Source organism: Moschus berezovskii, chromosome 6 (genome assembly GCF_049115385.1).
Source record: "Moschus berezovskii isolate FMDL1 chromosome 6, NW_MosBer_1.0, whole genome shotgun sequence".
NCBI lineage: Eukaryota > Metazoa > Chordata > Mammalia > Artiodactyla > Moschidae > Moschus > Moschus berezovskii.
In genome coordinates this window covers 115,963,103-115,988,659 of record NC_142465.1, presented here as the reverse complement: position 1 = coordinate 115,988,659, position 25,557 = coordinate 115,963,103, and the positions used below count along the sequence as shown (strand labels likewise).

The window sequence follows — 25,557 nt, the reverse complement described above, 5'->3', positions numbered from 1 at the left end:
GCTATTACTAGACAAAGTCTGTTAGCCAAGGCTGCTGCTTCTGCAGGGAGTAGGGATGGGCCCTGCTTACTTTTGACTCAGTGAGGCTCAGGTTTTAGGTTGCTGAGATTAAGCCCCTTTAGAAGTCAACATATTATTTATTTGCATGTATTAACGCCATCAATTCCTTCCCAGTCCTTTCTTGCTTGCCTGGGATCCACTTTTCCTCTGTCTGCCCATCTGTAATCCCAGCTCTGCTCTCTTCGATGTTAATCTCAGCAGGTGATCTAACTTTCTTTCTCACTTTTCATGGTATCCCTTATACTTATATTTAAAGACAAGGCTCCTAGGCTCAGAACCTTGTTCAGAGTCACCTCGTGTTGGTAGCAGAGCCAGGCTTTTAACTTAAACTCATTTGACCCCTCACTATGGGAAGGCAGTGATCAAGAAGGCCTTAGGGAGAAGTTTGAGTAGGAGTGTGAAAATAGAGATAATGCTGTATACTCAGGAGGATGGGATATAACAAAGGAAGATATAATGACAGCAGAGAGGAGCTTGGCAACTCCAATAAAGCAAGGAGACAGACAGGCTCCTGAGTTTTACAGCATCTGCCATCTTTATAGGAACACTCAGCGGGTAAGCAACGAAGAGTGGGGTTGTCAGTATGACACAAGGGAGCTGGACACAGTCTCAGGTGTCTCCAAGATGCTCTGGGATGGGAGTGGAGACAAGGAACCCAGCCACTGACTTTTTTCAGAAGCAAAGATCTAAGAAAGGCAGTGGTTAGGAAGATCAGATGAGGTTATATATATGAGAACATGATGGAAGTCATGAATTTTGAGGATCATGCTTCAATAGTTTGAGTCACTGATCTTGGTGAGTGGAGCCTTCCAGAGTCTGAAGACAACTTAGCATCTTGGTGGGGCAGGGGGATGGGGAATTCTTTTTCTTATTTTATTTTTAAAAATATTTTAAATTTATTTTACTTTTGGTTGTGCTGGGTCTTTGTTGCTGCTCAGGCTTCCTCCCCAGTTGTGGTGCTCGGGCTTCTAATTGCGTGGCTTCTCCTGTTTCAGGGCTCTAGGCACGTGGGCTTCAGTAGTTGCAGCTCCCAGATGCTAGAGCACAGTTGGGGCTCTCGGACTTAGTTGCTCCGGGGCACGTGGGATCTTCCTGGACCGAGGATCAAACCTGAGTCTCCTGGATTGTCAGGCCGAATTTTTTTTAGCGCTGAGCCACGAGGGGAGCCCCCCTTTTCCTTATTATATCCCCTTTAAATGCAAGAGGAAACATAGCAAAAATAAACGAAACATGGTGATAAATGATCCACAATTTAATATGCCTAACTGCAATCTCATTTTGCATATTGTCTATATTTTTTACTGGAGTATATTGTCGAATATACATGGGTAATCACGATGCCCATAATAATTCTACTTCCTTTTGGCATCACATAATAAATGCTTTTATGTATTTCTTATCAGTTTGCACAATTTAAGAAAATATTCTACCCTATTAAAGTTTCATTGTACAAGTATTATTCCATTTGATTAGTGTTAGAGCATGTCTACATGATTATTTTGAGGCAGTTGTATTTTTGTGAAGTTTTGAAATTCGGTGAGATTTAAACATTAGTGGTATAAACAAAGAAGTTGTTGGCAAATGTACGCTCCTTCATCTTTGCCTTGTTCCCCAACAGCTTTGAATGAATGAAGATGCCTTCTGCAGACTCTTGAGAATACAGCGCCGAAGAGTCAGAGAACATAAGTTTGTTGAAGCGGCAGAATCTTTAGACAACATAGAACTGGACCTTCTGGATTATTCTTTTTGTTTTTTTAATGTGGGTTATTTAAAAAGTCTTATTGAATTTGTTATTCTTTTCGTTTTATGTTTTGATTTTTTGGCCTCGAGGGGTCGAACCTGTACCTCCTGCACTGGAAGGTGAAGACTTAACCACTGGACTAAATAAACCACTGGACTAATAAACCAAGGGAAGTCCTTGGATTTTTCTTTCATGATACTTTCTATTATGTGCATGAAGTGAAGTGGAAATTGCTCAGTCGTGTCCGACTCTTTGTGACCCCATGGACTGCATAGTCAATGGAATTCTCCAGGCCAGAATACTGGAGTGGATAGCCTTTCCCCTTTCCAGGGGATCTTCTCAACCCAGGATCAAACCCAGGTCTCCTGCATTGCAAGCAGATTCTTTACCAGCTGAGCCACAAGGGGAACCCAAGAATACTAGAGTGGGTAGCTTATCCCTTCTCCAGTGGATCTTCCCAACCAGGAATTGAACCAGGGTCTCTGCTGTATCGCAGGTGGATTCTTTACCAACTCAGCTGTGAGGGAAGCCCCATGCATTTGTGCTAAATCGCTTCAGTCCTGTCGGACTCTTTGTGACCCCATGGACTGTAGCCCACAGGCTCCTCTGTCCACGGGATTCTCCAGGCAAGAATACTAGAATGGGTTGCTATTTTCTTCTGCAGGGGGTCTTCCCGACCCAGTGACCGAACCTGCATCTCTTAAGTCTCCTGCATTGATAGGAAGGTTATTTATCTCTAACATCACCTGGGAAGCCACTTTCTATTATAAGGGCTCCTAAATCTTGTAGGTGAAGGGAATAATGGGCACATTTCAACAATTCAGATGATGATCAAGGCCTGTGGAGACAGAGTGGACAAAAGTGGATTTAAGAGATGCAAAATTGAAGTATAACAGATAGGACACAGTGTCCACACGGATATTTGGGATGAGGTTCGAGGTGGCATTAAAGATGAGTTTAATGCTTCTAGACTGTTTGTCTGGATATCAGTGTCTCTGAGCAAGATAAAGGCTATCACTTCCAGGAGGAGTTTGTTTGGCAGAACATAGAATAATTATCAAGACATCTGAAAATAGTTCCATTCTCTGCTAAGTATAGGATGATAAGCTCTACTTTTGTGTAATGGTTAGTTTCATGTCTCAGAACGCAAAATGTAGAAACAATTAGTTTGAAAAATTGCTACTCTGAGGTTGCTCTGAAGAAAGTAGAAGAAAGGGGATATTTTGATGAAAGACACCACGCTGTTTCAGACTTCATCATGGCCTGGGTTTAGCTAGAAATATGGCCTCACTTTGGGGGAGATTTCAAAAAGTTCGGAGAAAAGAGGACACCATGATGCCCTGACCCTGTTTAGAGGAGTCTGGGGGAGGGCCAGCCTCTCAGGTAACTCGGCACTGAGGCAAGGGAGTAGGGAGGTGGACTGGATTGGGCAGGAGATATTCTTGGAAGGACGGGGGTTCAAGCAAATCCAGCTGAAGCTTCCACACGGCACTGGGATGAGGTCAGAGGAGCTCATGCCAGGCTGGAAGGAGAGGAACAGAGATGGGGATGTGCTTTGAGGTTACAGGTCGTGTGAGGCTCTGTATGCCATGGGGTGAAGGCCCAAGTAAGAGGGCAGGGCAGTAGGCTGAGTGGGGACAAGAGGCCCTCAAAAGGTGTTTCAACAGTAGGCTGAAAAATTGGTCCAAGCAGGAAGAAAATAAAAGGCATTGAAGGAAAAAAATATCACTAGAGGGACTTCCCTGGTGGTCTAATGGTTAATGACTCCTTGCTTCAGGGGAAGGTGTTCGATGCCTGGTCAGGGAACTAAGATCCCACATGCCAAGCAGTGCAGCAAAAAAAGAAACTGATCAAATAGGGGACAAAAACTGAGGCGAGAAAAGACAGGCAAAGGACTCTTAGAAGAGTGTTCTGTTGGCTGAAGAAGTGAATAAAAAATGTCAGATGACATTTTCCTAAAATGATGGACTTCTTAGGAATGTTTTGAGAATGAATAAGGAAACAGTGTAGACACACCTGGCAGTGACAGGAGGGGGATTAATGATGACAGTTGAGAACCAAAGGCCTGGGCGATTGTTGCAGCAGACTGCATACGGTAAATGTTGGAGAGCTGACTGCAGCACAGAGCATGTTGGAGAATCAGGCTCAGAAAATGGGCAGTCACTGGGACCATGGCCAAAATGATGCCTCAAAACTAGTCTGGGAAGGTGTTGGCTATCGTGGCTATTAAACACCGGCTGTCACAACCCATTTGGCTGTCTGCACTGGGCCTTGGGTGCTGCCAGCGCTGCTGCCCATAGCCACAAAAGATGGCAGGCTGAGTGTCTCTGATGGAGGCTGGGTACCCTACCTCTCCAGCTGCTTGGAAGCCGGAGGAGCTGGGATGAGGCACGCTCATCTATGACGGGAAGTGAAATCTGTCCATCAAGGTGGAGATTTCCCAGCTAGTGGAAGGGGCATCAGCCAAAGATTTGTTTCAGGTTGTAGCAAGGAGACGAATGGTAACAGTTGGAGAACTGCAATTGTTCAGAGGGAGATGAAGACAGCCTGTGCTCTGCCGGTGGTGATGGGAGTGGAGAAGAGGGTGCAGACTGCAGTGCGAGTACAGCGGATGAAGGGAGTTCAATGACTGCTTAGACGCAGAGGCGAAGGAGTAGCTCAGATGCCTCTGAATGCCTGTGGCTTCAGGAATTGGAAGAGTTGCACCGCCATTAACCAGGCGAAGGTTTGATCCCTGGTCAGGGAATTCAGATCCCACAAGGTATAAGCGTAGCCAAAAAAAGAGAAGCTAGTCTTTGTGAAAGAGCGACAGGGAGAATCCCAGCAGGGATGCCGTGGTTCCATTCATTCTCAGGTCCAGCTCCTTCTGTGTCCCTTTCTCCCTTCAGAGGACGCAGCCCCCTAGCCCTCACAAACGTTCCATGACCTAAGCAGAAGCTGGAGTCGGCTGCTCTGCAACCAAGGGTCCTTACGAACACCCAGGCAGAACTCTGCAAGTACATGACGCCAGCTGTGTGAAAAGCGTTCTGCATCGCTGAAGTGTTCCTGCAGTGTGCATGACCACCTGAAAGGGGTTTAAAGGAGGTGATTTCTGCCGAGGGTGGAAGGAACATCGACAGCAGCAGCCACCTGGCCCTGAGCGCCTGCACTGTTGGTGGCCAAGTGGGGAAGCTGTGTTCCATCCAGGCTGGACCTCAAATTTCTCAATTACTAAGCTAGAGGTTCTCAAACTTCTGAGTCTCAGGATCCCCTTATGATCTTAAACACTGAAGAAGCCAAAGAGTTTTTGAAGGGGTTGGATTTACAGATATTTACCACAATGGAAATCAAACCGAGAAATTTAAAAGAATTAAAAGAACAAAAATCCATCACGTTAACATAAATATTTTTATTCAAAGTAACTAGTTTTCAAAACAAAAGTTAGAAGAGTGGCACTGTTTTACATTTTTGCAAATATCTTTTGTATCTGACTTAGTAGAAGACAGCTGGATTGTCTGCTCTGCTTCTTCATTCAATACGTTGCTTTGGTTGAAGAAAAAAAGAAAAATTGGCCTTGTACAGACATGCAGCCGGAAAAGGAACTTCATGAACCTCCTGAAAGTGTTTCCATTACTCCCTCAAATCCTCAGCACACACTTTGAGAATCACTGCAGTAAATTAACCCGCCTCTCAGTTAAAGACTACTTAAGAGATTGAAGTAGTGTTAGAACTGGCAGTTCCGTCCACGGCCAAGGCATTTTAAACAAATTACAAAGGGTGGTGGTGGGGAAGGGAAACCTGAATTCTCCCGTTAACTCTAAATGACACTGATTTCCAATTTGAGTTCACAGATTACTCCATTGCCAGCCAAGATGACATATTTTTTTTCAAGTTAACTTTTCTAAATTAAAACGAGAAAGCGACACGTCATACACAAAGTTAACACCTGTACAGCGTTCTCACAGTTTATAAGGCCTCTTTCTGTGCCCACATGATCCTGTTTAGTCCTTAGCAGCCACTTCATGGAGGAGGAAGAGCTCGGAGCAGAGAGACCACTCGCCCAAGATCACCATTAGCAACCAGGCTGTGGATCAGGCTTCCTCGAGACCAAGCGACGTGCTCGCAGGACGATCCTGCTCTGGCTCTGATGAACAAACATCTCACTTTCAAAACCTGGCCTTCCACCCTAGAAAGGGTGGGGGGCCCTTTACTTGCATTCACATTTTGCACATACACAAGAGACAGTGTCTGTTCTAGAATCCAACTGGATTTTATTTGACACAGAATACAGTATGGCTGCCAGAAATACAGTATGGCTGCCAGAACAGCAAACTGAAAAGACAAAGCAGAAGAGACACGGTTCTATCTAATTTATAATTAAGTAACAGGAGGGCAAGTCATTCAATGGATAACAAAAACAGTTGAGCTTGATGGAAGAATTCTCTTTTTCTAGTGCCCATACCTGGAAGACAAAGTAAATTATTAATTCATTCCTTATCGTGATTCCCTGTTTGAGACTGTAACACCTGCTAAAACTATATCCGCCAATCTGGTCAAAACTTTGAAGACTGTGTTACAACCCTGGTCTCTGCCCCTTTCATCCTACCGGCCTCCTGTAACACTGTTCCTACCACCCTCTTCATAGGTCCCCCACCATCAGGTCCCCCACTCAACTGCACCCACCTGACTCTTTCCAGGTGCCAGGCAGATGCTGGGCAGTAACAAGGAGGAGTCATGGCTGATGCCTGTGAAAGGGAGCTGCGCCTGATGGCCAGTAAGTGGCTAAGACAGCTTGAACCCTCTGCCCCACTCCCTGTGGGCTGCCTCTTCCCTCAACTCCCGTACTCAGGCTAGTTTAGGGTAAGGCCCGTACAGAGGACAGTAACTGAACAGCCTTCAGTGTCAAAATCTATCACTAGTTCCCATCACAGCCCTGAGCCCACAGAGCGCTGCAGAAAGAGAACTGTCGAGAAACCAGGTATGGATCTCAGGTCCTTTCTGATTTCCCCAGAGGCCAAAATTTGGCTCCAGAAAGATTATAACCAATAGCAGGACATCTTTTCCACATATAAGATTTCTTGAACACAAAATCCATTACTATCTTAATTTTTTGTCCTGGTTCTTAGTGCGTAGTTCGCCTCTGATGAAAATACTTTGTTACACAGATGGAGACCAGGGCACCAGAACTCTGCATCACTGTTGCCATCATCCTGAAAGGCTGCTAGATTCTTTAAGCACTCCTTGTAAGAAATTCGCTTAAATATCCTCTAAAAAAGTCCTCACAGGGGAGAGCTCCAGCTTGTTAGTGAGAATAACCTGGAAGTTATCCATCAGATTAAAGCATGCTGAAATGAAATTTGCTTCTTATGAATTTGTTTTCCCAGGGCACTCATAACCACAGCCAGGCAAAGTCACCAGGTGGATAAAGCGACAGTGTCAAAGCCCAACAGGATGATTCTTCACACCCCCCACTTCTAAGGCTCAGCCCTGGGCATGTGTATGGGCTACGTGAGACAGTCTTGGTCCAAAATGGCACCCTAAGCCTGCTCCATGGCACAGTCAATTACAAAGCCCTCTTGAGAACTTCGAAAATCCCCCTTTCCATTAAAAATTTGATAAATTAACTGAAAATTCAACAGATAAAAAAGCGTTTCACAGACAAATACAACAGGCATAAAAACCTATGAAAAGCAGCCCAACTTTACTCCAAGTTTTAAACAATGCAATTGAAAACTAATTTTCACCTGTCAGTAGCTAAGATGCAAACGTCTGATAACAGAGCACTGGCAAGAAACGGAGAATGTAGTCTTCTGCTTCACTGTTTGCAGGGGCTGTGAATTAGTACATATTCTCGGGAAAGGAAAAAATCTGACACTATCAAAAATAAAAACATGCTCTTAGACCAGAAATTCCTCTTCTAGGGATTACCAGTACAGACTGACCGTCTGAATTTCTGAAAACCTGCGCGCCGTGTGTTACTTACGCGGCGACAACTAACAGCAGCAACAACAATGATTTAGGTGAGATAGCCATAAACGCTGTATCAGAATCAATCCCTGTGAGATAAACCAATGAAACATGGTACAATTCTAGCCCAAAGCAAAACAGGTGACATTAGTTAGCCCCTGGAGCCTTATTATTGATGTGATTGTGGAAATATTTAATAGCATGAGAAATGAGAATTTGCAAGCTTCTTCTACTACTTTCAAAGACCCTACCTAGACGTCTGGGAAACTCAAGGCTGCAAGTTTCTAATGTTGGTTCACCTTATGCGTCTTTCACAGAGATGAGTCCTTGTCTAACTGAAAGCTAGTTTATGAACCAGGCATGTTCTATGTCTTCATCTTCTAAAACTGTGCGCCCTCCAGTTTGACGTGAGTCCAAGAATGGCACTGACCACAAAGCCCACCCTTACAAACAATGTCGAAACAGCCAGGGACACCTACTTTTGGAATTCCCACTCTCTGTTGTCCAACGGACACACCTGCCGTGTTTTGAGCCAGCGGGAGATGCAGTGGAAATGAAAAGCATGCTGCAAGAAAAGATATATTTTATTAAAAGTAATTCTGTGCAGGCTCAGCCGTCTACGAACAATACATCTCAAGGGGAACGGGGTGGTGATACACAGCAGCTGGAGAAGAACCATGGAAGGCAACACACAATGGGAGACAAAGGTCTGCAAGGGGTTCTACCCGGTTAGGCACCAGGCCATGGCCCATGAAACATTTGTGAGAGGCTTCGTTCCTACCAAATGAAGAAGCATGGTGGGTGTTCATTCAATGAGGTCTCTTCCCCTTTGCCTAAGGCAAGATGGAGTGGGGCTCCCTGGGTCTAGTGGGTCTGAAGGGGAGGCTTGCTCTCCTCAGACACAGGCAAAAGGAGGCCCTCAATCATCCGTACATTTCAAATTCCCCCCTCTTGGTTTCCAGCTCCCTCCCCATCTTGGAGAAGGGAACCCCAAGAGGAGAGGGTTCTTCTTAGCACAAGGCAGTGCATCACTCCCGCTGACCACCCAGAACTGCGATAGGCACGTCCCCGACCTTCCACACCCAGCTCAACACTGCCCAAAGGACTCTATTTGCAGATTTGCTCATAGAGGCATTGATATTACGAAAACTTGGTACTCAACAAGCCTCTAGTAGTGGGTGAGAGACTTTGTCTTAAAAAAGGAATGAGATAAAAAAAATCAGGGTAAGAGAAAGCAATGTGATGGGCACGCTGCATGCAAGCAGCTGAAAGAACATCAAAGGGCTAGTTCCATGATCAAGATGGGAAGTAAAAGGGCAAAAGGACCAAGAATACTGGGTGCTAACAGGGACTGAGGAGTTGGCCTTCGGATTTGCGGAAAAGGAAAGTCTGTGTGAGTTAGTGACGAGCAGATGCTGATCACAGCACCTCTGCAATGATGCTTATCCTCCACCCCTGCTCGTGTGAGCAGCATCTGGATGGAGCAACAAGGGTCCCTGCATCTGAGCCATGACGGGTCGACTGAGGTGGGGACTGGGGAGAAGTGCTGACACCCCAACACAATGAAAGTTTGGACAGGCCTGGCTTAGTAACAGCCCTGAAACCTGGTCAGTGTGTCTACCCAAACATGCATGGAACTTAAAGAATCATAATGTGGATTACCATCTGTGAACTGACTTTCCACAAAGACAAACAGAATGCACTGATGAAGACTGGAGTCCACACCAGTGCACTGTGGCTACTCAGAGGTACAGAGACTCCCAGAATGACGGCCCTGTGCAAGATCCTTTTCGGCCTGATGCTCACCCAACTTACGATGAAAAAGAGGAAAAGCAAAATTTCCAAAGGGCAGAAAGTGGAGGCATTTTTTCAATCCCCAGACGGTGGGGACAGGCTCACCTAAGGGCATTCAGGACCCGCTTCTCCCTCCCAGGTGCCCCACTAGGCTCTTTGCAGCAGTTCAGGGTCCTTGTACTTGCCCCCCACCCTGAAGATGGAGGGAAAGAGGGGCTGCAAATGAGGCTGCTGGGCCGGGACAGCATCCCTGAACACCTCGATCCCAGCTTTCCTCCTGCGAACAGTCTAAGACTTATCAGTGGACACACCCAGCAGCCTCAAAACGCACTGCCCAGTGCTCTACACTGAACAGGAGGCTATAAACACCTATCACCTCACTGAAGCCTGCAGCAACCCCGCCCAGCGTGACAGGCACTATCATCTTCATTTTACAGACTGGAAGCTGAAGCCCAGATGAGATAAGTGATGTGCCTAATTCACAGAGTCAGTCGGTACATAGAAGACCCAACATGGGAACCCAGGACTAGTCCAGAGGCTTCAGGCACACCCGCTGCTCTTCTTGGTGGCAGGTTCTCTGGGTGTGACTCTCCTGAGTCAAATTTAAGAAGCTCTCTCCTTTTCCTTCCACCACAAAGTGACATGGTTCTCACTCTACACCCGGATGCCACGGAGAGCCAAGAGCCCGATATGCTTTATTCTTTATCCTCGAAGATAACAAATACAGTCACTTGACCAACAGGGGCGACTGTGAGACTGCCAAAGGGACTTGCAGGAGGTATTCTAAGCACTTTTTTTTTTGAGCAGAGAAAGGTTTATTGCAGGGTCTTGCAAGGAGATGGGTGGCTCATGCCCCACCCAGACCCTGAACTCCTCTAAGCATTTTTTTTAAAAACATAAAATCATTTCATCCTGATTATGATGCTAAGCAGTCTACTAACAGCTCCACTTCATACGAGGTTTAGAGGGGCCAATACCTTGCCCGCAGCGGCCTAGCAAGTCAGCCACAGAGACAGGGAGTGGTGATCTGACTCGCGTGCGGCTTCTTAGGCCTGCGTCATGGGAGCTCTCTGTCCCCTGGGCACAGGACACCCGGACAGGACATTTTCAGCTCATATGACTGTGACTACATGGCTATAAGGATGAATTTTTAACGTGCTGGAAATAACATATTTGATGTCTATTATCCTTCACAGCTGTCACTCCCTGGAAGGCTGTACATTCAGTCCAACGATGCTGCAGAAAACATTTTTGTCACGAAGCACATTAAAAAAAACAACACCCAAATGCTAACTTGGTACATTTGCCCCCCCCTCCACCCAAGCAACACACACAGGAATGCTCAATTTATTCACCTAACTTACTTCCACAAGACACTGAGCCTTTAAGAAAATCTGATAAGAGAGTAAAGATTTCCACCAACAGAATGTTCCAGTGATTGTGCCGTAGGCTTCGAAGACAATTCTGAAAGACGAAGCCCAACAATGTTGCTGCCGATGCTGGTATACTTCATAGTTGAGACAAACTACTGCCTCTATAACTAATAATTTTTACAGGTGAATAGTACAATGGTTTAAAATCCTTCTTTTTTTTTTGCTATCTGTGTACCTTTGGGGAGAAAGTTAGGCTAGTCTTTTTTTCCTAGTTAGTTACAAGATGGGCACAGCAGAAGCGGTACTGTGTTTACAAGCCACGCTGGGAGGAAAAGATATTGCCTTACGTTACAGACGCCCCACGCCACGGTACACTCTTCAGAAGTAGCAGACGCCTGGTTGGCTTGACATTCTATGCCTGTAGGAACAAGAGTGACACGGTCACTGGACCCCGCGAGCAATCACCTTTGACCTCCAGTGGCTCTACCCACGCGTGAGGACACGACTGGGGAGGGGGTGGTGGTGATGGCCTCAACGGGAACAAAATCTCAAGTGGTTAATTAGTCATAATTGTTTTTTATGAATGTGGAAAGGGGTGATGAACAGAGAAGGCAGAGCTATGACTTAACAGCACGCTTTGCAAAGAATTCCTCCCCCGATTCAAAAACAGAGCAACGCAGCAAAGGGCGCTTTCTAATTCTGAACGTGACCTGACTTGTCCAAGTGACAGCGATTCCTCCTAATGCGGTAAATTTAGTAACTTCTTAAAGCCACCTCCTAACTCTTGGTGTTCTGAGGACTGGTGTCTTCTCTATGCGGGGTGAATGTTTGCTCTTGGGCCCTTAGACCACCCAGGTTTGCCACATGAAAACCTCAGGGACAAGCTCCAGTCCCTGAAGGACTCAGGCAGACACACGGAGCTGGTACAGAGCAAATCAAAGTGGGTGTAGAGGGATGTGAACGCTCTGCGCGAGGACATCAAAACTCAGGTCCTCAAAGCACCGTCAACACAGCAAGTTTGTGAGGCCGACAGGCTGGAGAACTGGGGGTCACCAGCTGTGATGCTTACTGCCCCGAGACGTTTCTGACCAGTGAGTGGAACAAATTACTGCAAACTACCTGAATATCCATTTCAGAGGGGGAAGGGAGGGAACTTAAATGGAATGAAAATTTTACTGAGATCAAGAAAGGATGAGTAAAGCTCTACTGGGGATAAATATTCCAAGAACAAGAATTACTAATGTGTAATTTGCTTTCTCTGAAGGTGGTAACTAAATGGAGTCTTCTTTCTGATGAATAAAAAGCTTCGGGAAAGACTATTTAATAGGAGGCAATTATTTCAAACTTTCATAGGTGGAAGATAGTAAAACTGTAAGAAAATAATGCTGAGATGTTAACTTGGTCTTGGGAAGCGATATATAACATAATAATGCCTTTTTCCCATCCTTCAAAAATATGAATGGCAAAGGATCTGAAATCACAGAACTTCTTTGCTACCCAGATTCACAGTTTAAAGAGAGTAACTGGTTTTCCTTCTGAAAAAAGTGGAGAACCTAGGGTCTATGTCATATATTCAAAAATATATAGGGGGAACTTCCCTGGTGGTCCACTGGCTAAGACTTTGTGTTCCTAATGCAGGGGGCGTGGTTTGATTCCTGGTCAGGGGATGAGATCCCACACGTTGCAACTAAGACCTGGCATAGCCAAATAAATAAATGAAGATTTTAAAATATAAAAAAAAAGAGAGAGAATGTATGGGGGCTGTGAATGCACCCTGTTCAAAGAGATGGCAGAGAGGAGAAAATTTGATGTTCTTCAAGTGGAATCCACTCACTTAGATGTGGACTATGTATTAAGAAATTAGCTACATAAGAGGCACAATTATTATTAGTTAATAATGGAACTGTTTCAAGGTATACTACCGTGTTTAAATTTTTCTAGGTCTACATAGTTTTAGGGGGCTGTCTTTCTATGCCGAGTGCAAAGTAGGCTCTCAGTACTTGAATAAGGAAACAAAAATGGCTTCTATAAATAGAATGGGGGCCAAATATGTATCTATTAACAGAAAATTCTTAACAAAGAGCAAAAACAAACTGTACAGCACAGGGAATATAGCAAATATTTTATAGTAACTTCAAAGGGAGTATACGTTTTCAACCACTGTGTTGTACACCTTAAACTAATAAAACACTGTAAGTCAGCTACACTTTAACAATAATTTAAAAAATCAGAAATAGGACTGCAATCTAGAATGCCAGATAAAAGGGGATAAGGCATGAAAAATTACTTAAGTATTCTCAAAGATAAAATGTTTTCAAGCTTTTGGTTCAGAGAGTGAGCATAGGGGTTTAGTCGTTTGCTTAAACAGGGGAAGAAATTGCTCACTGTCAGCCTAAAGCAGACAAAAAAGCAGCACGCAACAGGTTCTTATCAGACCCCTGCAAAGGCAGAAATGTATTTCATGTGACTTACAAAGCTTGAGGGCTTTAATACAAGGGCCATCACCACCAGAGGACTGCTGAAGAAGCAATAGCTTCTTCCTGGAAGTGAAGAGATTTCACCCTTTGAAAACACTGATGGATCTTTTTTGTGGTTTTAGGAAAAGATTAACTTATGGGCAAAGGCTGGGTCTAAGCACTTCTGGAAAACCCTTCATTTGGGATAAGATTACCAGAAGTAATGGAGAAAATGACAGCTAGCAGACTGTATTTTTCAGCAACTCGTTAAAAGAACCAAGAAGCAGGGTAATGCAAAGCGAAGTCCGAGGCTATAGTAGGACGTACAGTATCAATCTGTATGTCAAAAGGGAAGTCTTCAGACCAAGAATGCTTTGTAGGTGGGTTCAACTGGAGCTCAGCCATAATTACTCATTTATTTACAACTATGTATATAATTATTCATTTAACGTCAGGCCAGAATATGTTAGAAAATGGCCACTGTTAAATCAAGATTCTTATTTTCATCTTTAACGAAAAGTCTTTTTACAAGAACCATAATTCATTTTTGAAAGGAAGACAAGTCCAGTTGCGGCGACCAGACTTCTCTTTAGTGTCTATAATAAGCAGGAGGGTATGTTTCATAAGGGTAAAGACCCAAGCCCAGTCACTGTTTTATCCTGGAGCCTTGCAAAATGCCCAGGGTGTAGATATTCATCAAGTGAATAAACACACGATGTGAAATTACTTTGTTATAGGAGTTCAATGCTCTCCTTCTGCATCTGACATTTAAAATATATGATAAAGCAGGTGTCTATCTAAAAGCCTACATCACCCCCTCAAGCGTTCCACACTAGAGAAGACAATATCAATGGTCTTTGTCTGTCACTGTCTTCTCAAGAAGTGCATTCTCTTCCAACCAGAGAGACACACAACGTCTTAAACACAAGAAGTTAAAAAAAAAAAAGTCAGGATTATATAAAATCATTAAGCATTTACAGAAGAGAGTCTTAAGAAACTAAAACTTTCTCTGGGTACAACTCCTTGTGAAAATGCACAGCCAAAAAAAAAAGGGCAAGCATGTAATCAAAAACCCCACCCAAGCACATGTAAAACCGTGAATGTGTTTTTCTGTGATGGGTCTTTTCTATCTCCATTAAACATCATGGGAGCTGCTGATCTGCTTTGACTGCTGTGTGAAAAAGTGTTAAAACAGGGTCAAAACTCAAAGAAACCAAGGGCAGTAAATGACCAACACAGACCAAGACTACTTTCCAACAAGAAATATCTGATTTGTGCTTTCCAAGTTGCAGTGATCACAGACTGGTCCCCTATTTTGTTTCTGCTCTTTGCAGCGCAAGGACCTAGGGAGAAACTATTACGTACTAGAACACTACGCCAGATGCTAGGAACACAGCTGTAAATAACATGGAATTATAAAGAGCCAACTAAGTTAAATGACTGCCACAGAATCTCAAAGGAAACTATAGGACACCTTGGAAATACTAAACAGAAGTGTTCTAGCTTGTGTTTGTGTGTATGTAAGTATGGTCAGGGAAAACATCTTTGAGCAAGTTTAAGGTGAGATCTGAAGACCAACTAGGGGTTAGTTCTGCAAGACCTAACAAGTAGCCCTGGCCATGTATGGCTACTGAGCACTGAAAATGTGGCTAGTCTGAAATGAGATGCACTGGAAGAGTAAAATGCACTTTGAAAACAGTACAAAAAAAGAAAAGTAAAATATTTTGCTTTAAAATATTGATTACATGTTGAAATTTAAAATATCTTGGATATAGGATAAAATACAAATCATCTGTTTAAATTATGTATGTGCTTGCATTTTGGACTTACACTTAGACAGTGCTGAGTCAGATAAAGATAGGGGGAGAGTGGCAGAGAAGAGATGGAAAAGATTCAAACAGGATATATAAGGGTTCTAAACAAGAGCATGGGCACTTCAAGAATAGAGAGAAAGTCAGAGGAACCACCAGAGTAAAGCAGGACAGCAGCTCAAGAGAAAGCCAAAGAGACAGGTAAGTCACTTAAAAACAAGTTATAACTTCAATTCTAGAAAGCTGCACATTCTTTGCACTATTTCTGATTTCAGTCAAACCATTTTAGTACCTGGATGAAAAAATGACTGTTCCTGGTGTGATCGACATTCTGGCCCCTATTACTATAAGGATACTAACTTCCATCAACAACTAGAATCAAACCTACTATGTGTTGCCCACTATGTGTAATGAAATATGTGGAAATTGAAATGAAATTTCTTTAGAGCAATCAACTGACTACCGAGGTGTTGGTAGCGATGTCCTCTAACTACATTTGGGGCTAACACTGAAAATCCACTCTTGGGCCTCTTTTCTTCATAAATTTTCCCCAGCAAAAACTAGTGCTGGACAGAACGTTTTAGATCAAAGTTAATTTTCTTTCTTTCACTGTTTTTGCCTTTGAGTGTGGTTACATGATGGGAAATAAGATATAGTCAACAGGAGCTGGGTGTCCACAATTCATTCTAAATGTGGCCCTGCCATCTTTAGGTTGAGCAGATTTATTCTGAAAGATGGATATGCCTGCAGGATATCATAAAAAGCTCCTTTATTTGAAACTAGATGTAGAAGGCCCCAAATGCTCTGACTATATTTCTTTGTGAAGAAGAAAACTGGTCACATCAGTATAGCCGCAATCTCTGTAACCTTCTCAGCTTCCCCCCACCCTCCTTCAATTACTTACAAAGATCCATAATGTGGTTCCTGCAGATGGCACAGTTATCAACCACAATATCCCAGGCCCAGAGGGCTACTGCATTCCACTGCAAAGAGAAAATGGGGAACAATGCACTCCACTCCTCGTAACATACACACTCCAGGGTTTCATGCTGCACTTATCATCTTCTTGGCCACAAGGACCACTAAACAAAAGAGCTGTTGGATATTACATTACTCTCATTTATTATTTCAGTGAGCAAGAACTACACTATGCACACCCATTCTCCCAACAGTTGTGTATATGAACACAGAAATGAATGTCATCTTTTTATTTTTACCTACAGTTTAGGTGGCCATGTCAATGTAAACAAATCAGGAATAAAAGTGCCTGCTTCGGGTCTAATAATCACAAACTTGAATTACCGCGCAGGCTCTCCTGGCAGCTGCAGGAGAGAGCTCAATTTCTGCAAAAATAAATATCTGCTCTTCAAGGCAACTCTGGAAGCAGGAATAGGGGAAAGCAAGGAACGGAATGAACTAAGATGATTGGATCATAAACCGGGTAATCATGGGGTAAGCGGATAACCAACCACCCAGTGTCAGCACACACCAAGGTCATCACTTAAATCTTACAAGATAATCGCACAACAAACTTTACAATTTTGTTTCCTATCCGCTTAGACTGTTATATTTAATTTCCGCAAGAGTTTATCTAAAAGTAGTATTTAAGTGACTCAACCTTCTGACTTCTGCAATTATAAATATTCCCAATCTTATCATCCACGAAACTGGTGCCACTTCCTAAACCTTCATCTTTTTCTGGCCTAATTCTCAGTGTCTGGTAACTTCTTCAGTACTTTTCACACGACAGCTTCAACTTGGAGGGAAAAAAAATCCTACTTCTATTCTTCAATATGGCTGCTGGCTGTACCTGAGCATGCAGTGCCCACAATGAAACGACAAAAAGCACTAGGAGGGGGAATACCGTCAGGGTCTAGCCAGATGTTCCAGGAATAACATCTTCCCTATTTCAGAGTCCTCATTTTGTACAGATTCGTTTTACCTTAGTTGGAAATCGGCACTTCTCTCCCAAACTGTATAGTTGCAAACAACCGTAAGGCATTTCATGCAAAAAGACACGTTCCACGCATTTCTGCTTTTCCATTTCTACCAGATCGTTCGCAACTAGTACTCAACTCTCTCGAAATGCCACAAGGTTTGAGCTCACATTTTCTTAACAAATTCCACCATGCTTTTTTTTTTTGGACGGGGGTTTCTGGGTATGACCGCAGGACGGGGGCAGCTTTGTGACAAACCTACAGACCTCTCAGAAGAGCAAAGAGTTACACTTGAGACACTTTTAACTTGGCAGGGGCGAGGACCGGAGAGGGCTAATGGAGGCCTCGGTTAGGCGAAGACCAGGTCGTGGTCCGTCAGAGGGACTCCAAGTTTCGGACGGGGCAGGGCACGGAGATGTCCAGCCCGGGTCCTCAGAGGCCTCCAATGCGATAGGACCTCAGGTTCCCGGCTTTCGCCGCACTGTCCCCATCCTCCACCCGCCGCAGGGCTCCAACTCCCCCCTTCCACCCACCCACGCGCTCTTTCCCCTCCCCTCCGCCACTCCAGTGACAGCTCAGGCGCTTGGCTCTTGCACCCAAATCGCAACCGCGCTATCTCAATAAGCACTTCCGTGATTGGCCCCTCAGCCTCTGAACGAAACCAACACCGCCATGGACAGTGGGCCGCAGCCACGCCGATCAATCCTAAGGCCCGCCCCCCTGCTTCCTTTCCTGGTACCCTGTCCCAGGAACGCCCTGAAATAAAGCCCTTTCCTCCGCGCTTCGGTCATCCTCGGGCCTGCCAGCCAGATCCGCGTCTCTCTAGCTTCCCTGAGGAAGGCGCTGGCGAGACCCAACCTTTTTCACTTCAAAGCGCTTCTTGCCCGCGCCGCTGTTGGTGCCGCTCGGGGTATCCACATCCATCGCTGCCGCCATTTTGGAAACACACGGTCTGTCGGCCCGCTACTGCGCCTGCGCACCAGCGCACGCCTCGCTTCCCCTCCCACCCTGGCACCTCCTCCCTCACCTCCTCCCTCACTGGCGCGCTAGGGGCAGATAGGGGCGGAGCGTGTAGCCACGCCCCTTAAAGGCGCTGGCGCTGGTTTCCCCCCGCCCTACCCCTCTCACACACCTACCTCGCGTTGGCCGGGAGGAGGCGGAGGCCCGAGTGGCTGGGGCGGGGCGGGGCCGCGCCGACGCGAGCGAGCCGGGTGGAGACGTTCGAAAGGACGCGCTCCTGTGGCCCTCCCCCGGGAAGCCCCCAGCCACACTCTCAGCTGGGGCGGCGGCTGCTTCCTCGGCCTGCACCGCGACCTGCAGCACCGGCTCCGCCTCTCGTTCCCCGGCGCCGCGCAGACCACCCCCCTGCCCGCCGGTCCTCGTCTCGTTCTTCCGGCGAGGGAGCAAGGGTGGGCGTGAGCCTCCTGCTGCCGCCAAACCTGAGACCTCACACTGGGCTTTCCAGTCGGCTTCTGAACCCGGCGGAGGTGCTTACCCTCCCTGGAAGGCCGTTCGATTTCCTGATTCCAATTCGGGAAATTTTCAGGATTCAGGGAAGATGGTCTCCCTCTCCTGCCCAGTGTCCTCCTCCCCAGGACTAAACTGAACAGGCATTCTCCAGCCCTGCCTTCACCTGCTCACCTGAAAGAGGTGGACGGAGGAGGCTTAGGAGCCTGGGAGGTGCCGGCCCCAGCCTCCCCCAAATGTACCAGTCCGCCCTGGAAGGGTGTGTGGTTAAAGAGCACGATTTCATCTTCACTCGCTTGAGCACACACTTCCCATTCCTCTTTCCTCTAGTTGCGCTATCATCGCATTTGAAGTCGGTGCACTTTTTGAAGTATTGTGTGAGGTATTTGCCACTTATTCTTACTGATCATTCCTTAACCGCAAAAGCACCTGTACTTTCACCCTCCCATCTCTAGACCAGGCTCCACTTTTTCATCTCTAATCCTGCAGAGGTATGACTCTGCTCTCCGTTCCGTTCATTCGCTCAGTCGTGTCCGACTCTTTGCGACCCCGTGGACTGTAGCCTACCAGGCTTCTCCTTCCATGGGATTCTCCAGGCAAGAATACTGGAGTGGGTTACCATTTCCTTCTCCAGGGGATCTTCCCGACCCAGGGATCGAACCCGGGTCTCCCGCATTGGAGGCAGACGCTTTAACCTCTGAGCCACCAGGGAAGCCCTATCACTCTTAAATCTTGTGTTGACTTATTTGAAATCTCGTTTTCTCTTAAAATTGAAGAGTGATTGTGTTGACTCCACTGTTAAACCAAGAAGAAATAGGATTTGCTTCCTTGTCTTAATCGTAAAGAACAACAAATCTGTGGAAACACCACCACAGCTTTAACCAGACTAGAATATAGAAAAATTGTGTGAGACAAAACCTTACAAAGCAAGTTTTTTAAAATTAATGATTCCATTTTAGGAATTCAGTTGTTTTCCTGCCGGAGTATTGGAAAACCAGAGTAAATTAGGGTATTGAGGGCATATGTATCTTCATTCAGCAAATTCATTGAGTATGTACAGAGTCCTGTTGTAGATGGGAGATACAGTGATGAGGAGTCCAACACCCAGTAGGGAAATAATACACAAGTCAACAAACACATCAGAAAATCGCAGGTATCAATAAGTCAAAAAAAGTCAGATGGAGGCAATATTAAAATGGGTGATTATGGTTTGGGAGAATGGCATTGAAACATGTATATTATCATATGTGAAATGAATCGCCAGTTCAGGGTCAATGCATGTTACAGGATGCTTGGGGCTGGTTTGTGGGGATGACCCAGAGGGAGGATAAGGGGAGGAGGGAGGTGGGAGAGGGGTTCGGGAGGGGGAACTCATGTACACCCGGGCGGATTCATGTCAATGTATGGCAAAATCAACCAATATAATATTGTAAAATAATTAGCCTCCAATAAAAATTAAAAAATAAAATGGGTGATTAGATAAGGCCCCTATGAGGAGTAACAGTTCAGCTGAATTCCTTGCAAGGGCCTAAGAGACCCTGTATGGTATGCCTCCCATTCATTTTACTGCACTTTTTCCTTTAATAGTACATGTACCTTCTAACTTTTTGTTTACTCATTTATTAGATTTACTTCTGTGTGTCTGGCTAAGAGAAGGAATACTTTATTATTCTCTTTATTTTTGACTGCCCTGTGCAGGTTTGTGGGATCTTTGTTTCCTGACCAGGGTTTGAACCTGAGCCCTCAGCGGTGAAAGCTCGGTATCCTAGCCTGGGAATTCCCTATTGTTTTCTTTATTGATAACAAATACTCCTAGAACAGTGCTCGGTCTGTTGTATGTGCCCACTATGTGTTGAATGAATAAATTTGAAGCTTACGGAGCAAGGGTGGGGTATGGTTAAGAGATGTGAGACAGGCAGGTAGGGGTCAGATCAGGTGGGGATATTATTATAGATGTTATTGGAAGGCATTGGAGGGGTACAGTGTAAGGGAGGGGACTAAAAGCGACGTGTGTGTGCACACGTGTGCTCATCATGTCTGAGTCTTTGCAACTCCCTGGACTGTAGCCCACCAGGCTCCTCTGTCCATGGGATTTTCTAGGCAAGATACTGGAGTAGTTGCCATTTTCAGGGGATCTTCCCGACCTAGGGATTGAATCCATGTCTCTCGTGTCTCCTGCATTGACAGTTGGATTCTTTACCACTGCCACCTGGGAAGCCCAAGTGACTTAATCTTATTTAAATTTTTTAAAGTTTTTAAAACTTGTTGGAAGAAGGTATTGTAGAGATACAGAACAGGAAGCAGCAACAGTTTGCAAGTTGTTTGCTCTGTGAAGAGCTACAGTGGGGCTGTTCCATTAAGCTATGAAAGCCTCATGTACTGATCTCTCCTTTGGAGATTTTCCTGGCTGTGATGATTGGCCATGCCCTTCTGTATACTAGCTCCTGCTGCATAAACTTTTTGTAGACCCCATATAGATTCTTACCCTTCATAATTTTAGTTTACAGTGCAATAGGTTGTAATTTCAGTTTAGTTTTGTTCAGTTGATCCACCCATTCATTCAACAAATAAAAATATTCACAGAACCTGCTGTGTCAACTACACCATACTGATCTAGATTAAAAGGTATCTGATATTCTAACAACTTGGAAAAGTCCCTTTTCATCATTGAATTTACCAGATGTAGCAAGAGAGGCAATAGTCAGTTAATGATAATTCCAGTGAATTTTAGGAAAGGAGAAGTAAAGGGTGCCTTGAAGGAGAAAGACTGTCTGGAAGGTAGAGGAAGTCCTCTTAGAGGAAATGGTTTGAGATTGAAGGAGAGCCAGACGAAGAGTGGATGCAGTGGTATGCTAGTAAATAAAACAGCTCTTGGGGCTTGCTTGGTGGTCCAGTGACTTAGACTGAGCAGCCAGTGCTGGGGGCCCAGGTTCAATCGCTGGTCAGGGAATTGGATCCCACGTGCCACAACTAACAGTTTCCAAGATCCTGTGTACAACAACTGAGACCTGGCACAGCCAAATGAATAAATACTAAAAACAAACACACAAAAAAAACACAACCAGTTCTTAAAGTTCTGATTTGTAGCTTTAGCAGTCAGACTGCAGAATTCCCAAAAGGTAACAATTGCTCCTGCAAACTGATGCAGTTTGGCTCCAGCACTCACGTACACTGAGGGATGTGGAAGAAGGTGCCATTCCAGGTAGAGTCAACAGCATACAGAAGGGGCTGCAGGCATAGAATGCACAGTACACTCGTAAAGAAGTCTGGAATGGCTCAAGTATGAAGAGAACCAGTGGGATATAAGAGTCTGCAAAGATGTGCAAGAATCAATTGTTAGCATCTTCTCCCAGTTCCATAAGTTGGTATTTTGAAATTGGCCATAATCATCGTATTTATGCCATGGAAATTGGCAAATGCTACAACCAGGGATTCCCTTATCCTCCTAGAGTCAGTTGATAAACATTTACCACTGGTATGAACCAGGTCGTGCAAGAATGTTTGGTAGAGCCATGCAAAGAGTTTTGCTCTTTATCCGCAGTGATGAGAAACCACTGAAGGATTTTAATCAGTCACATGGTCAGATGGGGCTTCCCAGGTGGCACTAGTGGTAAAGAACCCGGCTGCTAACACAGGAGATAGAAAGAGATGCGGGTTCGATCCCTAGCTCGGGAAGATCCGCTAGAGGATGGCACGGCAACCCACTCCAGTATTCTTGTCTGGAGAATCCTGTGTCCATAGGGTCACAAAGAGTTGGACACGACTGAAGTGACTCGGCACAGGCTCAATAGTTGTGGCGCAGGGGCTTTGTTTCTCCGAGGCATGTGAGGTCTTCCTGGATTGGGGATTGAGTATCTCCTGATTGGCAGGCAGATTCTTAACCACTGAGCCACCTGGGAAGCCCCCCCAGCTCAGTTTTCTTAAGCTGTAATTGACAAAACTGTAAGATGTTTTAAGTGTACATCCTGATGATTTGATACATGTATATATTGTGAAAAGATGTCTCCCATCGAGTTAATTAACACATCCATCAACTCACAAATTTCTTTTTTTTTTTTTGTGAGAACATTTAGGTTCTACTTTCTCAGCAGATTTCAATTTTACAATACAATGTTATCAAGTATAGTCACCATGTTATATGTTACATCCTTGAGTAAATCTAATCCATTGGTTCCCCCCTTCTATGACTGATAAGATTATCCCAAGTTTGCCAAGATTTTGTGACAGTTGTCAATGAATGCTTTGTAAAACAAAAACTTTGTAAAACAAAAGTCGCATTTAAAGCTATGAACTTTAGATTTGAAAATAACGCACAAACACCAACTATACATTCTTATATTATTTTATAGTTTATTTTTAAAATGACAGTAACAAATGCTCTTCCCTTGTTGGGGAATGATGTATTTATTTTCAGTCAATAGCGCCTTAAAAAGTAACAGCATTTTGTCCAAATTGAACTTATATAATTGCACAAAAGTCAAACAAAGCATTAAGAAATGCTCGCAAAGACTGCAGTTCTCTCAGCTCCTCATGAAGCAAACCCCCAAAGGCCTGGGTTTCAGTGGAGACCCCTGACCTGAATAATACTGATGCTCACCCCGAGTTCCTCAGGGACACACAGGCAGACGTGAGAGCAGGCAGGAAGACTCACATGCTTTGTGATAGTGGAATTCTGCTCTACCACTAGGGCTTAATGATACAATCACGTTCTCATATTAGAATTATTAAGCACTTCAGCTTGAAGTATATTTGTTCAGGCTTAAAACACATCCTTATCAGTTTACATTCTGGGATACAGATCCCACTTCAGGAAACTAAAAAAAAAAAAATAGAACCACACCATAAAAACCTCTTCCAAGCAAGGTCCTTTATGCTACCACCCCGGGCCCTCATGTAGTTTCTAACATACATACCAAAATAAGTTACATGATTATTGATCATATGCCAGCTGAGGGATGGTAGACAGAGTCTAACTCAAAGCCCAACTCTTGTTTTATTGACAGCAGTTACTGGAAGGACTCTGAAGTCACAGCTGGGCTGGTGAAAAGCCGCTCTGCTGTGCTTGTGATCTGACATGGACACAGGACAGGGAGAGGCAGCACTCATGCATCGTATCTGCAATCTTTCTATTATTAAGAAAGTTAAGGAGGATGTTGGTTATGTATATCTTAAAATATGTAACAAAGCCCATTTTAAAAAGTTTTAATGAGATATAGTGTCTTTATCTGGGGAGATAACTTATTTTATGGCTTTTAAACCCAATTAACATATATTGTCTATAGTAGGAAAGTTAATGAAAATATAACAATATTTTGAAAGATGACATACAAAGACAGCTTTAAGTCACTGTGAGAGGTGCCTTCCTAACTTGGGTACAACTATGGGAAGAGGAGAGTTATTATTCTACTTCTTAACTGCTATGTTTCAAATAAAAAAACATAGTTACAGTTTCTTTATCACAGGGAAAAATAGCAACTCCCGAATACTTTCACAGGCATAAAAGTATGCGGCAGAGGCAACAAATGCTTGTCTCCTAGCCTATTCTTCCCTAATGCAAATACGTTCTTATGTTCTAACAGCATGTTTTATACATCTTGGGCTCACATTTAGGCTTAAAGGAGGTGAATATACTAGTTCCTAAAGCAGCCCCCTATGACTGAAGCTCCCAAATAAACCATCTGCAGGGGCCTAGCCCTGTTCACTCTGCAGACTGAGTTTAACATAACTGCATTCAATGCTATAGGAGGGAAATGCTAGCCTTTCCCATTGCCCGTGCAGTGCTAACGTCCAAGGAAGGAAAGGATCAGAGGGTGTTTACAGCTCCTGGCTGGGTTCCATGTTTTGCCTTTATCAGCACTAGAGGAAATCACAGAATGATAACCGGGTGCTGTTCCCCTGCCGGGTGCTGTTCCCCTGACTCTTAACAGGGTGAGCAGAGGATCTGCCCTTGGCCAGAGAAACAGCTTCAAGGCTGGGCTCTGAGGATCAGTGTGGTAAGTCTATAAAGACAGTAAGGATATCTGGGAAAGGAATGCTCTTTAGATTGAAGACAGACAGATGGCGGTCTGGATCTAGAACAGACACATACTCTTCTTTCTCTTCCATTTCCTTCCTTATCAAGAATCTAAACACCTTCCAGGTCCTAGGCAACCAAATAGTAAGAAAAGCTCAAAAACATTCTGTTCAATAGCTAGTGTTGCTGGAATCTGGACTGTGGCTCAATGACGGGGCTGGAGAACCCCAGTGCCCTGAGGGCTCACGTGGGCTCCTGAACAGGTAAGGCAGGTATTATGGAAGGTACATACTGGCCACCCACAATCACTGACAGGTGGCTTTCAATGTGGGCAGACTCTGGTGATTAGCTCAAAGTATAAGCATTACACAAAAATCTTATGATATTAGGTAGACCTCAGGAAAAGTGCAGAAGGGGAAGGACCTGGAGAGGAGAGAATTTTCCACAAGTGCAGACTGGAACGCGTGGACATATGTAACCAACATCTTTCCTTATATCTTAACATTAACCTTGTCTTGGTCATTAATTCTACAGAATTAATGTTAATAAAGTTGTAGTAACATACAGTCAAAAAATGCAATTTTCCCAAATTTCTAGCCACAGAAAACAAAAAAGACAACACACACAATCACACAGACTCACACAGCTGCACCACTCCCCAATGGAACACATGTACAAGTGTCCACACAGAGACCCCTGGAAAGCACACACGCACAGATGCCTGCGTCAGCCCCTCCTGCACCTGAGACCCACGTGGGCTGCTGTGACGGTCAAGAGGCCCTACTGCATATCTGTTCGATGTCCTTCATCTCTTTGGGACAATCTGCAGAAAGGATGAGCGGGGATGCCTCAGTCACCACCACATCATCCTCAATTCGTACACCGAGACCACGGAATCTCTCGGGGGCATCTTGGTCGTGCTCCGGAACATAAATTCCTGAGAAGCAAAAAAAAGAAGT

General features: G+C 44.6%; 2 protein-coding genes across 7 annotated transcripts in view; both read right to left on the bottom strand.

The window, feature by feature from the left end:
* Nucleotides 1–6,027: 6,027 nt before the first annotated feature.
* RBX1 (ring-box 1) lies at nucleotides 6,028–18,122 on the bottom strand. Of its 2 annotated transcripts, none has more exons than XM_055395427.2 (5): nucleotides 17,977–18,122; nucleotides 16,086–16,164; nucleotides 11,262–11,332; nucleotides 8,227–8,312; nucleotides 6,028–6,242 (listed from the first exon to the last, which is right to left on the bottom strand). In XM_055395427.2, exons 1-5 carry the CDS (start codon nucleotides 18,052–18,054, stop codon nucleotides 6,230–6,232), a joined length of 327 nt encoding a protein of 108 aa, XP_055251402.1. In that variant the 5' UTR covers nucleotides 18,055–18,122; the 3' UTR covers nucleotides 6,028–6,229. The 2 variants fall into 2 exon arrangements, with proteins under 2 accessions (XP_055251402.1, XP_088693646.1); XM_088837520.1 differs by lacking the exons at nucleotides 6,028–6,242; nucleotides 17,977–18,122 and adding exons at nucleotides 6,249–7,598; nucleotides 17,124–17,630.
* A 4,793-nt stretch (nucleotides 18,123–22,915) lies between these two features.
* Nucleotides 22,916–25,557, bottom strand: part of XPNPEP3 (X-prolyl aminopeptidase 3) — a 44,248-nt gene continuing 41,606 nt past the window's right edge. For 4 of the 5 annotated variants that reach the window (XM_055394117.2, XM_055394118.2, XM_088837517.1 and 1 more), the window contains one exon: nucleotides 22,916–25,535. In XM_055394117.2, coding sequence (XP_055250092.2) covers nucleotides 25,369–25,535 — 167 coding nt within the window. In that variant the 3' untranslated portion in view covers nucleotides 22,916–25,368. The remainder of the gene's footprint in view (nucleotides 25,536–25,557) is intronic. The other variant, XM_088837516.1, reaches the window with a different exon arrangement.

Excerpts from the sequence above, each read along its gene's own strand:
- RBX1 (XM_088837520.1), bottom strand. The coding sequence starts at position 17,225 with ATGGAAAAGCAGAAATGCGTGGAACGTGTCTTTTTGCATGAAATGCCT. Across the intron at positions 8,313-11,261 it reads TGGCGTGGGGCGTCTGTAAC|CATGCTTTTCATTTCCACTG; the intron begins GTAAGGCAATAT and ends CTTTTCTTGCAG. Across the intron at positions 7,599-8,226 it reads AGAGAGTGGGAATTCCAAAA|TGAAGCAGAAGACTACATTC; the intron begins GTAGGTGTCCCT and ends CCCTGCAAACAG.